The sequence below is a fragment of the Fusarium graminearum genome, chromosome 2, assembly GCF_000240135.3.
Source record: "Fusarium graminearum PH-1 chromosome 2, whole genome shotgun sequence".
Taxonomy (NCBI): Eukaryota; Fungi; Ascomycota; class Sordariomycetes; order Hypocreales; family Nectriaceae; genus Fusarium; species Fusarium graminearum.
Window position 1 is genome coordinate 8,147,882 of NC_026475.1, and position 15,289 is coordinate 8,163,170.

The window sequence follows — 15,289 nt, forward strand, 5'->3', positions numbered from 1 at the left end:
AGCCCGGATCGGAGTCGGGAGAAAAAGTTACCCAATGCAGCAAGCCCGCCCGTGTTGGTTAGAGATCGGGGCCGAGCATGTCCAACGGGCAGGACGTTTGACACGAGATTAAAGTCAGGCGATAATGTCGATCTTTGCGGGGGACGCCGTTCCGTCCGATTGACTTTAACAGCCTTACAAAGGAATTGGCGCCGAAGATTGGGTGCAAAAATCATGAATCATAGCTGAACTGTAATACCATTTAAGCGTATATCGTCCAACAACAGTTGAAAACCTTGAAGCTTAAGTCGAAGGATCGACAGTCAGCACATCCCGTGCCGTTCCCCTGTGGCATGGAATTAGGTAATTGTCCTCAGGTTGTCAGAAAGATTGGCTGCTGGGAGCATAAGAGACGAAATTAGCAGGCCATCTTATGGCATTTAGACTGTAGTCTTTAGGATATTTATTTTTGTACACTAAGAATTAGGAGGTCAACCTTCCTGCTACCCATTATCTAGATTGTGTCACTTCGCTAACCTTGTTGGTAGCTGCAAGATCATGACTTGATGTTTTTTGGAATGAAATCATCAATTGACCGTTCGCACAATGTTTGAAGACTTTACAATGATCGTGAAGTTGTTTTTAACTTAGCGAAATGATATTAATCGCGATATACTAATAAATACAAGGATATAATGCTCTTTCATCTTATGTACCTCCCCATTTCCGTTTCCAACTCGTGAAAATAGATATAAATGCAACGTCCGTCGAATCGTTACTTGCCGGCAGTCCGGCTGCTTCTATAGTGTATGTTCATAATGATATATGATGTGTGTTTTTTGAGAGAATGTGTATGTTGGTCGTTTAGGAAGAAACTTCCTCGTCGGTGACACCCTCACGGGCGGCCTTGGAGGCGTGGTTGTGGCCAACCCACTTGGAGGAGGTAATGGGGTTGACCTTCTGGACGTACATGGTGTCAATCTCCTCGAGAGTACGGTCCTTGGACTCGATGACGAAGAAGAAGACAATGGCGACCAGGGCGGCACAGCATCCGGCGTAGACGAGACCGTAGTAGTAGTCAATGGCATCAGTGATGAATCGGGTGCTGAGAAAATGTTAGTGGGAGATCAATGCAAAGTTAATCGGGATAAACTTACAAGAAACCGATGAGGAAGTTGAAGAGCCAGTTGGTAGCAGTAGCAATGGCCATGCAGCGAGATCGGTACTGGGAAGGGTACATCTCGGCGACGACAGCCCAGACAAGAGGACCCCAGGTGGTAGCGAAAGCGACAATGGCCAAGCAGGAGAAGGTAACAAGGACTGTACCAGCGGCGGGAGTGTTGAGAGGGTCGGCGCGGTCAAGAGCGAAGTGACCAACAAAGGCGTAGATAAAGAAGCACATCATCATCCAGGCGGCACCAATCATCAGAGAGATACGGCGACCACACTTCTGGACGACGTAGAGACCGCCAAAGGTGCAAGCGCAGTTGACTGAGCCGAGAATGAGCTGGGTGACGTAGGAGTCCTTGAGACCGGTGGAAGCAAAGACAGTGGTACCGAAGTAGAAGAAGAAGTTGATACCAGTGAGCTGCTGACCAGCCTGGAGAGTGATGCCGAGGAGGGTACGGTACATCATACGGGGACCAGTGAAGATCTCAACCCAGCGGGTCTCAGGGAGAGATCGCTCCTCTTCAAGCTTCTCACGGATCTCATCAATCTGGCGGTTGACACTGGGGGAGTTGATGTCGAGACCAGCAAGGTTGGCGATGGTCTTGCGAGCTTCCTCCTCCTTACCCTTGCGGTAGGCGAATCGGGGGGACTCGGGGAGGAAGAGGATGCCAACTCCGAGAAGAAGAGCCCAGAGGAAGTTGAGACCGTTGGGGATCCTCCAAGAAGCGCTGCCGTCGTAGTGGTTGGTGCCCCAGTTGACCATCTCGGCACACCAGATACCGAGGGTGACGAAGAGCTGGTAGCAGGAGACAATGATACCTCGGATGATGGCAGGAGCACTCTCGGACTGGTACATGGGGACAGCGACAGAGAGGGCACCGACACCAAGACCAGTGACGAGACGACCAATAGCGTGTTGGTACCAGGCGTGCTGGGAAGCGACCTCAATGACGGTACCGACACAGGTCCAGAGAGCAGAGATAGAGATGGTAGTTCGACGGCCGATGGTGTCGCAAAGGTTACCGGCAATGAGAGAACCGAACAGGCATCCAACAGAGAGAAGACCGGTGATTGTTCCTTGTCGCGCCGCGCTGAACTCGTATGTACCATCGCCGTTGGGTACTCCGAATCGTTCGCCATAATCTTTCATCATGAAATAACCGGAAATCTGCCCAGAACTGTATCCAAATATCATGCCCCCCATCTACAGGGTTAATTAGAGTCTATTGTGATCAATTGGAGTGTTGTTGACAACTTACGGAGGCGACAAGGCCCATGAAGCAGGCCAGGAAGGTGATGCGACCATCGGTGTCGGGAGTCTTTCTCCGCTCGAGATGCTCGCCCTCAGCAGCATGCTCTTGGCGTTTGCTACTAAAAAACTTCATATTGAATGAGTCAATTGACCAATTGAATGTAGAATGTGTTGTGTTGTATCAGTGTACAAGATGTGATGTGGTGGTGAGCTGGAACATGAAGCAACGAAAGGAGAGCGACGAAGAGCCCTTTTACTATTCTTTATTGTGGAGATGATCGCCGAGTACCATCGCGGGCACCGAAAGACGATGGGTCCATCTCATGACATTTGATGGTCATGCTCGAAAGCAAAAACATAAGAAAAAAGCTAACTCAAACCCCGGGGGGCTTGAAGCAAACGAGTTGCGGAGACTGACGTGGGTGAGAAGGTAAAAAAGACTTGGAGTAAAGCGGAACTAACGTCATGGGGTATGCTTTGCAGTGTTTTGGTAGCAGTTGAGTAAGCATTCCTGAGTTGATGGTATGGGTATATGGAGCTCCATCACCAAGTTGAACGGACCACATTGTGTTGGTATCTACACGCCCTTTGTCTTGGCCTGATTGGTCCATCGGGGAGTTCCTAGTCCACCTTGACCAGATTCATCTCCGTTTAGCAAACGGTGGACCGATCAAGTTGTCTACGTGGAGTGACATTGAATAAAACTCTGTCTTCTCTGCCGGCGTCCCCTCGGCATTGATGACGCACTTGGACCCTATTCTTGCTGATGAATGGGCCCACGTGACCCATTCTTTTCTTCCAAGGTTCCATTGTTTTCTTCTACGCGGTTTCTGTTTTAGTGTCGATGATCTGATCATCTCGGCAGAGTCTGCGTTGGCGTCGATCCTTCAGTACAGACAGACAGACAGACAAACTCTTTGAAGATGGCAATAGACAAAAGGAATCAAGTCCATTGTATTCTTTAACCAATTCAACTCTATCATTTCCATCACCCTCTCAAGTTGTCTTGACTAGTCAGTTCCTCATATTTCCGACAGACTCGTTCGCCTTGTCCACCTGCTGAGCCCCATTTTCTCTGCTGATATGACACCGAGAGGCGCCGAGTCTCGGTCCGACTGCTTTAGGAAAGGCATGCTTCGGCACTCGCGTAGATTTTTATTTCCGACCAGCAAGATCTGGTGTTTTCGAGTTTTTTTTTTCCCTCGCTATTACCTTGGAAATCGTCCATTGTTGGCCACTCGAATTATGATGTTATTGTCACGGCACTTATGCTCCCGCCAGGTACCGGGTCTCATCACGTCTTTTTCTCAACGGTATATCCGAAACTAACGGCCAACAATTGCCGCCGTTTATTTCTTAGGTAAGTAACTGCCCATTTCTCATTCACGCTCAAATGGTCAAAACTCGGCCAAATATCTCGAGTCTTATCCACGTCGTTGAAACTGGCCGAATTGAGCGGAGCACTTTTCTCTGTAGCTGCTCCATTGAGGGCGATTAATATCGCTGTCCTCGGTGTTACTGATAAGCCTTGGAAAGTCAATTGGAACAGGATAGAGCCAGGGCATGCGAGATAACACCGAGAGCAGGCATTGAACTGCGACACTCATTACCTGTTTTGGTCGAGTAGACAAAGTTTGAATCACTCTCATTCCAAGCATTGTTCGTGATGTTTTTCGAGCAGTATCATTACCATCACCATCACCTGTCTTTCCGACTCACTCATCACAAGACCTCTTTTCTTCCTTCTGCCCTTCCCGCAGAGCCTCCTTTACCCCTGGACCCATTCATCCATGCTCTAATGCGGCTCTGCAACGGGTGGGAACGCCATGGTTGCTTCTGGTTCTACCGTATCCACACGGGCCGAAAAAGGCACTCGGCGATACTCGATTTTTAGTCTCCACTTGTCAAGTGGATGCTATTCGGACCCGAACGTTTGAGCCGTTTTTCTTGTCTGTCGTTACGTTACGTTACAGAGCCTCACACCCTCTCACTCCCTTCCCAGCGACAACCTCGAGCAATCGCGGAGAAACAAAAAAGCACCAGATCGCGGGTTGACAGGATATGGAGAAAGCGCCGTATCCTTGGAACACGCCCGAGTCTAGATCATGTACCACAGGAGAAACTCGGGATGCATCATCCTCAACAGGCGACAAAGACCTGATCCATGGTATCTTGTCGAATGACGTCTGCAGAATGCATCCACCATTCTGACATTCTCGTGACAAACAATTGACAAAGTAATAATACGCATGAACCGAAATTAGTTAGGATTAAACACCTTGAACATTCAGAGTCTGGAACGTTCAGCCAGATGAGCGTGTGACCAGCTGAACTTTTCGTAAAAAGGGTCTCATATTAATATCAGATATTACCTGAGCTAGCACCGTTAAAAAGCCCAAGCTTGCCATGTTGAACGCCATGGCTGCCGCCATCACAACTAACCTCTCCTTCAAACCTCGACGAAAACCGTTGTCGCACAACGTCTCACCGAGCACAACCTTCTCCAAGATCCAGTCCCCTCACACTCTTCCCCCATCCGGGGGAGAGCATAAACCGTCGCAACCATAACATCCAGGAACGGAACCCGGATCGCCGTCGACAGCAGCTTCCTCGGTCTTACCCACCCGTATCCTCTTTCTTCCCCAGTTCCAATCACCGTCATGGGGAACGCGACGAGGCCATACTCTCGGTCGAATTTCTCCAGCATACGCCGAAGGGCCGGGTTTTGGGTCCGTTGCCTCCCCCAGAGAGACCCAACTCTCCGCACCACCCCCTTTTTCTGCCATGCATGTATCCAGTTTCTTTATTTTGGCTTATCGGTCCGTTGAGCGTCCGGAGAGGGAGGGTGGGCAAGCGAAAGTTTCTCATCCCGCATCCTCCGCATTTGCGAGCATTTTGCGGGTGGTAGTGGAAATCTCTGCTTGTCCCATGATGGTGGTTTCTATGCATGAACGTATGATTTCGGAATCACGGTCCGTTGAAGTTTTATGTGGTGAGTTTTGTGATGTGTAGATTTTAGATCGTATCATCAGATTTTCTGGTGTTTTGGGAACACCGGACCAGAAAGCCGTGGAGAAACAAAAGGACTACCCTATATAACGTTATTTATTGTAATATTTAAGTAAAAGAAATATGAGAAATATTGCCCATATGCATTCATAGCTTCATGAGAATATAGCTAGTATTTTACATTAGAGTGTTGTCGAAATTACAGACTAGGCTTTGCAAGAAAACATAGAATGCCAAGAAACAATTACTTGTACAATCTTGGCATTATATAGTAAACAGCTTCAAAAAGTAGAGAATCACAGCAACATTCAACTGACACCAAGAAAAGGCCAATGGGGGGCACAGAGTGACCGTCTAGTTGTGCCTGTGCAACCGTTCCACGTCTCAAGATGATTAAGCTTCAACAGCCCGGACTAGACCCTTTCGATCTCTAGACAACAGTCCTCGCATATCTTTACTTAGAAGAGCCTATCTATGGTTGAGCCACAAATCGTGGGTGTGTTTCCATGGTCTCGGGTTGCTGCTGGAATGTGGCTACCTCAGAGTTTCTGCACAGCCACCTATCAAGGCTGGCATCTTACGATTATGATATCACTGCTGTAACAGTGCCTGCATGAATGCGAATATTAGACGAGCCTATACGAAATTCGTTCAATCTCGGATCGGAAGAGGGTCTTTGCACTGCTTCATCTGCGAGAACACCCTTACCACGTCTTAGCCGAGCAGTCTGAGCTCTATGTAAGATATGTTCCCTACATAATATAAGTATTATGATAAAGAGTCAACCTCGTAGGTAAAAGGAAAATTGTCCTCCTAAGTCTTAGTGTACAAAAATAAATAGCCTAAAGGATATGGTCTAAGTAGCATAGGTTGATTTAATAATTTCGTCTCTTATGCTTCTGGCAGACAATTCTTCTCATACCGTAAGGGCCACTACTATATACCTATTTCTCAAATTCATTACTAGGTCTTGGAGTATTTGGCACAGCTGAAACTCTTGGTAGCAATTCGTCGACCTGAGCTTGGGTGTTAGAGAAAAATATTTCGCACTTGGAGGCTTTAAAGTTAATATTAAATTTGGCCATTGCTTATCACGAAGATTAGTTATTCTAAGAGGAAATCAATATGTTTATCGTATATCGGCGGTTGCTCCATATCGTACAGATGGATATCTACTTCACCGCTGTCAAGTCGGGCCGGTTACCATTACCATCAATCCCTTCGGGGCTGGGTTCCCAGCATGCTTGAACACAACTAACAATGCCCTAGGCTAATTCTTCTTGAATTCTTCTAATACCAACTTTAAAACGGCCGTGTTTTACTGGAAGTTCGTCTCTCAGACTACCACTGCCCGCCCAGCCGGAAGAGAGAAGCAGCTTCAAGACTGTTTAGTCACTGTTCACTTCTACAAAGGCCGCAACTTTTTAGCAATGGCCGGGTACCAAAAGAGTATTCTCAACGACCTCGGCTTTCCAATTCGATACCATAACATCTCAGGTTGGCAAGCAGCCAGCTTTGGGGGCAGGCTTCTACCAACCAACCCGGCAGTACCTGAAAGACAGTTTGGCAAGCATTGGGGTAAAGAGGATCAAAGTATCATCATAGGATGTACCGTAGTTCTATTTAGTCTTTTTATCGTATATGAAGAGTTGCTACAGTCTTGAATCAATCTGTCGCTCCCGTTGTGTCAGCAGTCTTGCTTTCAGACTTTCCAATTGCGTCGTCGGTGAGCCACGGTTCACACACCTTCCATTACTCTCCTTGGTTCAATACATCAGTTTTGTTAGCTATTCAACGCAATCCTTGTAGACTTCTGTTTCAACTGAACCCTGTTGCATAGCAGTCAAAGTGTTAAACTTCCAATGACTCACTAGATCATGGTCAGGTAATGGCATTTTGGACTTTCTATAGACATCATAAACTATCCAAAGTCTACTTATAACCTTAACCACAACTGATTTAAGCTTGTACATTCAAACTAGATACATGGGCTATGCCGCGACTAGAAGGTCGGTGCCTTTAATACATCGTATTCGCAACACTAGTTGACTAAAAACTTGAGCTAGCACATGGTCATTTCTGTATCCTCTTATGAATCCAAATCGAGAACTTCCTGCGTTTATTCCCAAACCAATCGCCCCCATCTCTAACAAAGTACCACAATGCCCCTCTCCAACTTCATGAAGCGCAGATCCCCCAAACATACCGCCAAGAAGCAAGGGTCTCGGCTTATGACGGGACGAACCTTGCCCTTGGCAATATCGATCCCTTGGCCAGATCGATCATTTCCAACAAGTCGGGTCGTTATATGCCGAGCGATACTTGAGTAATTAAGTGCTGTACTATGCTGTTGGTTCCCGCATTGTTCATTTCAAGGTTTACTTTCTGGTCTGATATAGGTATATAAAGTCATATCAAGTTCATACTCCAGGGCATCGTGTATGAACAGCGTAGAACAACTGTAGTGTTTGCTATTTGTGAATGAGAAGATCTGGTTCCAACGCTGCCCCCAAAGTCTAGAACATGCAGAGGATCCGAAACTAGACACCAGGAAAGACAGCTCACTTAGGTGTAGAAATAAACAACCCGAGTGAAGGCACAGCCATCAATGCCGTTGCAATCTTATTCCCCAATGCCTGCGGAGATCTCGTCTGGACCTCAAGGTCACTTATCCCGATCATATTAAGCTTAAGTAAATTACCATTGGTGGACCCATTCCCTTAATACTGTACCTGGAATAAAGCCACCAATCCAGACAGGTCTTTACTGCTAGCTCCTCGCCAACCCCATACTTAACTTGTTGCTTTTGGGAATAGAGCTCGCATTACCCCAGACTTTGGCAAAAAATGCTTGTTTAACAGCTGACTTGATCTAGAACAATGAGGCGGTGTGATTGGACCTCCCGAAGGAGAACTTGTGTAACGGACAGACGGACAATCTAGAGGCTTGTTTCCTCGAATGAGCGTTGAGCAAAGCTAGAGATGTAACATCAAACGGAGTTTCATTTGGAGAACTAGCTTCCCCCTTTGGGACTCGTCCGTCATTTCAACATGCCCATTGGTGCAAACAGTACGGGGTGCTTCTGGGGTAATGATTGGGATGTCGGGGTCAAGATAGTCAAGATATAGGAGTAATGAGTAGTATATAAAGAATGATGAATCCGACGAGCCAAGAGCCTGACATCACCTCATCAGCAGCACTACAACTCAATCTCACCAAGACATCTCAATAACCACCTTCGCCCATCATGAAGTACGCCACTATCCTCGCCCTTGCTGGCGTCTCCTCCGCCGCTGTCACCAAGACTCTTCCCAAGTCTGCTGGTGTTACATCTTTCCCTACTGCCGTTCCCGTCAAGGGCAGCTTCGATGGTGGCATGAAGCGATTCGAGCGAAGCAGTAAGTTTCAATGACTCTCTTGATGGTATCATAGACTAACATATCCCAGCCAACGTTTGCCAAGGTCAGACAGAGACTGGTGAGAAGGACGCCATGTTCATTCTCGAGGCCGGTGCCACTCTTTCCAACGTCATTATCGGTGCTTCTCAAGCTGAGGGTGTTCACTGCAAGGGAACTTGGTAGGTCACTGAACCATTGTACAGTCCTTTCGACTCTAACCTTGCCATTAGCACCCTGAACAACGTCTGGTGGGCCGATGTCTGTGAGGACGCCATTACCCTCAAGCAGACCAGCGGCACATCCTTCATCAACGGTGGCGGTGCCTTCAAGGCCTCTGACAAGATCGTTCAGTTCAACGGTCGTGGTACCGTCCAGATCAAGGATTTCTACGCTGAGGACTACGGCAAGCTGGTCCGCAGCTGTGGCAACTGCAAGGACAACGGCGGTCCTCGCAACGTCATCATCCAGGACTCTGTCGCTGTCAACGGCGGTGTCCTGTGCGGTATCAACACCAACTACGGCGATACCTGCAAGATCACCAACACTTGCCAGAACAGCGGCAAGTACTGCGATCGCTACCAGGGCAACTCAGATGGCTCTGAGCCTTCCAAGATTGGATCCGGCCCTGACGGAAAGTTCTGCATTACTAGCGGCGCGACCAAGACCTGCTAAATGGATTCATGAATTATTTGTTATGAGAGACGGAATGATTGGTTTACTATTGTAGTAACGGTTGATGAGCTGGGTTTAATTCCTGTATATATTCACTTGGCTATTTATACAGCCTCAATGACATACATCCTTATGCGTAAAAACGTTCAGTTACATAAACCTCCTATGCGTCTACTACTTGCAGGCTGGTAGAATAAGCTACTATAATTAACAGGACTTAATGTTACGCTATTAAGTTTCTACTGTTATAGTTACTGTTCTATAATATATACCCTTTAAAGATAGGAAGAACCGCCTGAGGTCAATCATGAATGAGACGAGAAGAAATAAAATATTACGAGCATCTACTAGAATACTTGTTATTATTCAGAAAGCATTAAAAAGACAAAAGGCAAAAGGCAAAAAAGACAAAAGAAAGAATGAGGAACACCGGATTTGAACCGATAACCTTCAGGAATCCCCGAATTACGCTGTGGGACAGCTAACTGGAATCTGACGCGCTACCGTTGCGCCAGCTCCCCATCTTGTGGTGATAAAAGGTTTCTAATTAGGGATTATGATCTAACATCAAAAACATGAGGAACAAAGAACAAGTCGTCATCTGATCAAGTCGGTTCTTTGCAATTGTCTAAATCGGGATTCTTTCCTTGAAAAACAAGGTGAGGCAAATGCGGTATCTCGCTTAGTACAATTGACGAAACAAGCATATTCGCAAATGCAAGGGGCATAACGTGAAGATCGGCATCGGAACCTTTTCTTAGCCTCTGGAATTCAAGATTCGCCTTCCAAAACTCGGCAAGACATCCCCTGTAATTCTTGAGATGGCCGAAAATTGCTCGTGATTGGCACTTTTGACAGACTCTATCAGTTCCTTCTAATCTCTCAAAAGATCCTCTGACATTCCACGATTTAGATAAATCAACAAGACCTTTTGACGTGCTCAGGGGGATCAGATATGAAACCAGCTACCTAGCCAGGCAATAGATCGTCGCCATTGGTTGATCGCCTCGGTTGATATCGTTTCATGGCAGATTGGCCATTTCGCAACTCTCATTGGTGAGGGATCAGCCATGCTAAGTCGCAACTCCACAGGCCTGGCGGTAATGAAATAACCAGTCAAGACACAATATCCAGGTACCTCATTAAATTATGCACTCCTTTAGCAATCTTGACTCTCGTGGCAAACGCTGCATAGCCCAATTCAAACACTGCACGAACCGTTTCGGTTGGTTGAGCCTCCAACAGTTAATCATTATGCTATACCTCGACAGGGACCGCGACAGACGGGATCGACACGCTCTTTAGGCAGGTAGTGGTTGCAGACAAGGATGTCGACTATCTCGGACGATGGCGATCATCGGAGCAGAGCACATGTCTTGTTACCATAGGCTTAGGTGCCGAACGACTACCAACAACCGAACATAGACGATGGACCAAGATTAAAGGAGATGAAGCAACGAGATAAATAGATCCCTTCGTCTCCAGAAACTCAATCTCATCTCATCTCATCACACTCAGCTCTTCGGTCTTTACAGCAAAGTCAACAACTACATTCACTCACTCACAACCACTCTCTTTTTCAAAACTCCAACTTTAACGTTCACTATATCAAGATGCGTTCCGCTACTCTTCTCGCTCTTTTGCCCTTTGCGCTGGCCGCTCCTTCAGCCTCAGTCTCTCGACGAACTGAGCCCGCGCCTGTCATCCGCCCTCGCGGTGTCAAGCTTGTCGATGGCAAGTACATCGTCAAGATGAAGGCCGGTGTCCGAGCTGCTTCTGTTGACAGCGCTGTTTCGACCATCCAGGCTGATGCCGATTACACCTACACCAAGAGCTTCAGTGGTTTCGCTGCTAGTCTCAAGGATGAGGAGATTGAGACCCTCAAGCACGACCCCAATGTCAGTCATGTAGATCCCAATCGTTCAGGGCAGTACTAACAAATCCCAGGTCGAGTACATTGAGCAGGATGCTGTCATCACCATCAAGGCTACTGTTGACCAGGACAATGCTCCTTGGGGTATCGCCCGTCTTTCCAGCTCCAAGCCCGGTAGCAAGACTTACACCTACGACGAGAGCGCTGGTGAGGGTACTTGCTCTTACGTCATCGACACCGGCATTGATGTTGAGCATCCCGACTTTGATGGACGTGCCAAGTTCCTCAAGAACTTTGCTGGTGGCCGTGATGGTGACGGCCAAGGTCACGGCACCCACGTTGCTGGAACTATCGGCTCCACCACCTACGGTGTCGCCAAGAAGACCACCCTCTACGCCGTCAAGGTCCTGGGTGATGACGGTTCCGGTACCAACTCTGCTGTCATTGCTGGCATGGACTTTGTCGCTGGCCACGCCGATGACGAGAACTGCCCTAACGGTGCCGTTGTCAACATGTCTCTTGGTGGCGAAGCCTCGGATGCTGTCAACAGCGCTGCCAAGAGCATTGTTGATGCTGGTCTCTTCCTTGCCGTCGCAGCTGGCAACGAAGCCGTCGACGCTTCCGGCTCATCCCCTGCTTCCGAGGCCAGCGCCTGCACCGTTGGCGCAACCACTCGAAACGACACCCTTTCCTACTTCTCCAACTTTGGCGACCTCGTCGATGTTCTTGCTCCTGGTACCGACATCCTGAGCACCTGGCCCGGCGGCAAGACCAACACCATCTCCGGAACTTCCATGGCTTCGCCCCATGTCGCTGGTCTGGGCGCTTACTTCCTTGGACTTGGAAAGAAGGCCGAGGGTCTCTGCGAGTACATTGCTTCTCAGGCTCTTGAGGGAGTTGTGGCCCAGGTGCCTCGCGACACTGTTAACAAGCTCATCAACAACGGTGTTAGCAAGTAAGACAGCCAAGAGCTGCTTGTTTAGATACAGCTGTATCAGTTTCCTAGATGTATGATTAACGTATGGAATAATATTATTCGCTTGACCTTTGATTCGCTGTCAGATTCGTGCAAAAAGTGATGTAGATATGTGAGATGTATCCCACTCAAAATGGGGAAGATGGTGTTTTTTGGACTCAGTCGGGTGCGAGCCACCAAGATTGATCAAAGTCACATTGGCTTCAATTGACACTATGCTGTTCATGGCTCAAATTTCCGTTCCTTCTTACTCTTTCCAGCCATCTCCAGCACCGAGGAACCAGTTCACACCCACCAGTTGCAGATCATACTTTTCGACAAACTTGGCAGTATCGAATGACCGTCTTTGCGTGAACTCTTCACCTCCAACATCATCCTTTGTCAGATCAAGGTTGGAAGGTTGACGGTACAGGAGGAGTAAGTATCTGTGAGGCTTTGAACTGGTGAATTGTTAGCACAGGAACTAATGTGACTGACATCCTGACTCACTCATCCTTGGGGCCGGGTCCCAGATATTCTGTCAACGCAGGTTGAATTTGTGCAACGGCATCGGCGCTTCCCAAGGGCCTCAAACCGGGAAGAACCCAGTGTCGCCAAAAGGCAAACTTGGGGTCATCGGGTGTCGGCGCATCAGGATCAACGAGAAGAAGCATGTATGTAGCATCACCCGGCGCATCAGCCTATAAGCCAAAGTAAGCGGATATCCTCATCTCATAACCGACACACATACCTCTTGATCAAACAAGATACTGGGTGAGCGCTTGCACTCGGTCGCACGAAATAAGTTCCCCAACTCAACATCCTTGCCGTCAAACGAGACGCGCAGGTTGACGCTGGGCTTGAAACCCTCGGGAATTAGACTAGCTGCCGCACCGGGAACTAGCTTCGCCTCAGCCAGAGAACTCAATAGTGTGTTTGACATTCTGAAGGATGTATCGGATTTCCTGATATGGAGTTTGTGTTTGTTCAAGCTCTGAGTGTGAGGTTGGGTCAATGACGGTATTTGAGAGAGGTTACCCCACGTTGGGGGCTTGCATCAGAATGACATCTGACTGGTGGAAGAACACGCATGGAGCGTTGTTGGACGATGCGATGCCCCCAACATTGTCAAAGGGCAAGTGGGACAAGCTCGGAGATAATATCGAGTCAATAAAGTCGCTTGTAAGGCTGTTTACATTTGTGCCTGACTTGCGCAAGGCATCAGCAAGGCGAACCAGAGCGACGCGGCACGCGCCGAGGAAGGTCCACTATTTAAGCTTATCAAGTGGGAGGCCGATAGCGATCAGCAGCTATAGGGTAAATGCAGGCGCGTTGAACCTCAAGAAATTTGAAATCAGAAGGGCACATTACAGCATCTCATAGCAAAATTAAAACATCTATGATATTTATTTTCGTACCGATCATCTTCATAAAGTAGGTTTTCAATGGGAAAAATACATAGTTGCGCTGCACGTTGCAAATGACGGATTTAGATGATATTGGTCTCTTCAACTCAAGATGTCTAAGTTCCCACTAGAAATTAAAGCAAACTTCCGGTTCAGCGAGGAAGCCCCACTATGACTACAATGATTGGTCATAACAGCTTTCTAGATAAGATAAGAGCTCGACATGACATCATGGTCACGTGGATCGTGGGATATCGTGCCTTCCCATCGCGTTACAGTTCATTGCCTGAGGTCGGAAGCGACGCAATGAGCATCGCTTGCCGAAGACAGGCTCCTTTGCCAACTCGATGACTGTTCGTGGACATGGAAATTCCTGCGCCAGGTTGAGGCCCAACGCTCATCCTGTGACAATACGAGAAGCGTGATGGGACTCTGTTGCTGCAGTCTGTTCCGCCTGGCTCGCGCAGTGTTGCTTGTGTGAACGCGATCTGGCTATTGACCTCTCCCAGACAGTTTCGGCCATTCGATCCCATTCGCGAACAGCCTTTGCTCAAGCCAATTTTACCTCATCGTTCACCTCGAAGTCAAAAAGTGCTCACGAAACGCGATCGCTACCTGTTTTCCTGCCAAGTTCTGCCAACCACCGATGCCACACAAACCCTCCTGCCGAGAGTCATCCTATGTCGGCTCATGGCGCGCAACAATAGCCATGAACACGCGCGACGATGGCTCCCGAATATCCCGCCCGTAAACTTCTTGATCGAGAAGTAACAAGACTCCAGCATTATCCGCCGAGAACTACTCCGATCCCCATGAGAGCCGAACGCTCGGTAATCGCATCCCTCCTCTCGCGCTTCATGTTCTGACGCACATCCGGCGGTGTCTTCAAAAGCCGAATTTCTCCATCGCGCATATCCCGAACAATGACCCCGTGAAATGTCAAAGTCCGTGAATGTGACCGCACTCCATTCGCTCCGATGCCCACGACGATGAGCCGATTTCTGGCTGTAGTTCGTATGATGCTCGTCCTTCGACCGATCGATTGAATACACACATTTGCCATGCATGGAGACTCGCTGCACGGCGGTGCAGCGAAATCCGAGTCCAAGCCCGTCGGTGTTGAGCTCTGAGCTGCAGCGGGAAGCCATCGGACTCCGCAGCTAGGAAAAGGCCGATGTGCAGTTACCGCACCACGGAGTTCCGCGCAAATGTGATAAGTCCATTTCGGCTTTGTTTGACTGCCAATTGTATGCCGTGCCGCCTTCTTGCTGTTCATCGGTGATGGTATATGCCACTTCGGTCGCAAAATGAGACAAGGGGATTTTGTTATCCTGCTACGGAACACCGACGGCCTGAGGTGGAGTCCGGAATCCGAGCAGTCAGGTCTGTGTCGTCTGTCAAAGCATCCGTTTCTTTGATCAACGGACGCCGGTGCTCGCTCAAGGGCCGAAGTCCATCGGTGTCCGGAATACCGTCATGTCCGTCAACGGCTTCCTTCCAACTGCGTCGGTGAATGGTGCGATGGTGTAGGAAGAGCCCCTTTAATAGCGTATAAAGCATGCCATGTCCTATAAT

The 15,289-nt window shown here is 48.3% G+C and overlaps 5 protein-coding genes and 1 non-coding gene across 6 annotated transcripts; 2 read left to right on the top strand and 4 right to left on the bottom strand.

Moving 5' to 3' along the window:
• Positions 1 to 623: 623 nt before the first annotated feature.
• On the bottom strand, positions 624 to 2,667 carry FGSG_02978 (uncharacterized protein). Its single transcript, XM_011324513.1, has 3 exons — positions 2,409 to 2,667; positions 1,137 to 2,353; positions 624 to 1,084 (listed from the first exon to the last, which is right to left on the bottom strand). The coding sequence occupies exons 1-3, from the start codon at positions 2,532 to 2,534 to the stop codon at positions 844 to 846; spliced, it is 1,584 nt and encodes a 527-aa protein (XP_011322815.1). The 5' UTR covers positions 2,535 to 2,667; the 3' UTR covers positions 624 to 843.
• Positions 2,668 to 8,657: 5,990 nt separating this feature from the next.
• Positions 8,658 to 9,480, top strand: FGSG_02977 (uncharacterized protein; the record flags this gene model as incomplete). Its single annotated transcript, XM_011324514.1, has 3 exons — positions 8,658 to 8,808; positions 8,858 to 8,987; positions 9,039 to 9,480. The coding sequence occupies 3 exons, from the start codon at positions 8,658 to 8,660 to the stop codon at positions 9,478 to 9,480; spliced, it is 723 nt and encodes a 240-aa protein (XP_011322816.1).
• A 420-nt stretch (positions 9,481 to 9,900) lies between these two features.
• Positions 9,901 to 10,001, bottom strand: FGSG_20623. The gene has a single exon. It is a non-coding gene; the product is annotated as a tRNA-Trp (tRNA).
• Positions 10,002 to 11,093: 1,092 nt separating this feature from the next.
• FGSG_02976 (proteinase R precursor) lies at positions 11,094 to 12,312 on the top strand (the record flags this gene model as incomplete). Its single annotated transcript, XM_011324515.1, has 2 exons — positions 11,094 to 11,378; positions 11,428 to 12,312. 2 exons carry the CDS (start codon positions 11,094 to 11,096, stop codon positions 12,310 to 12,312), a joined length of 1,170 nt encoding a protein of 389 aa, XP_011322817.1.
• A 264-nt stretch (positions 12,313 to 12,576) lies between these two features.
• On the bottom strand, positions 12,577 to 13,251 carry FGSG_02975 (uncharacterized protein; the record flags this gene model as incomplete). Its single annotated transcript, XM_011324516.1, has 3 exons — positions 12,577 to 12,769; positions 12,819 to 13,009; positions 13,060 to 13,251. 3 exons carry the CDS (start codon positions 13,249 to 13,251, stop codon positions 12,577 to 12,579), a joined length of 576 nt encoding a protein of 191 aa, XP_011322818.1.
• A 1,247-nt stretch (positions 13,252 to 14,498) lies between these two features.
• Positions 14,499 to 14,990, bottom strand: FGSG_12541 (uncharacterized protein; the record flags this gene model as incomplete). The annotated part of the gene is made up of 1 exon (XM_011324517.1): positions 14,499 to 14,990. The coding sequence occupies one exon, from the start codon at positions 14,988 to 14,990 to the stop codon at positions 14,499 to 14,501; it is 492 nt and encodes a 163-aa protein (XP_011322819.1).
• Between the last annotated feature and the right edge of the window lie 299 nt (positions 14,991 to 15,289).

What these genes read in the sequence shown, in the direction of transcription:
- FGSG_02978 (XM_011324513.1), bottom strand. Translation starts at nt 2,534, where the DNA reads ATGAAGTTTTTTAGTAGCAAACGCCAAGAGCATGCTGCTGAGGGCGAG. An exon ending in TCATGGGCCTTGTCGCCTCC is followed by an intron (nt 2,354 to 2,408) that starts GTAAGTTGTCAA and finishes TTAACCCTGTAG; the next exon opens with ATGGGGGGCATGATATTTGG. An exon ending in AACTTCCTCATCGGTTTCTT is followed by an intron (nt 1,085 to 1,136) that starts GTAAGTTTATCC and finishes ACATTTTCTCAG; the next exon opens with CACCCGATTCATCACTGATG.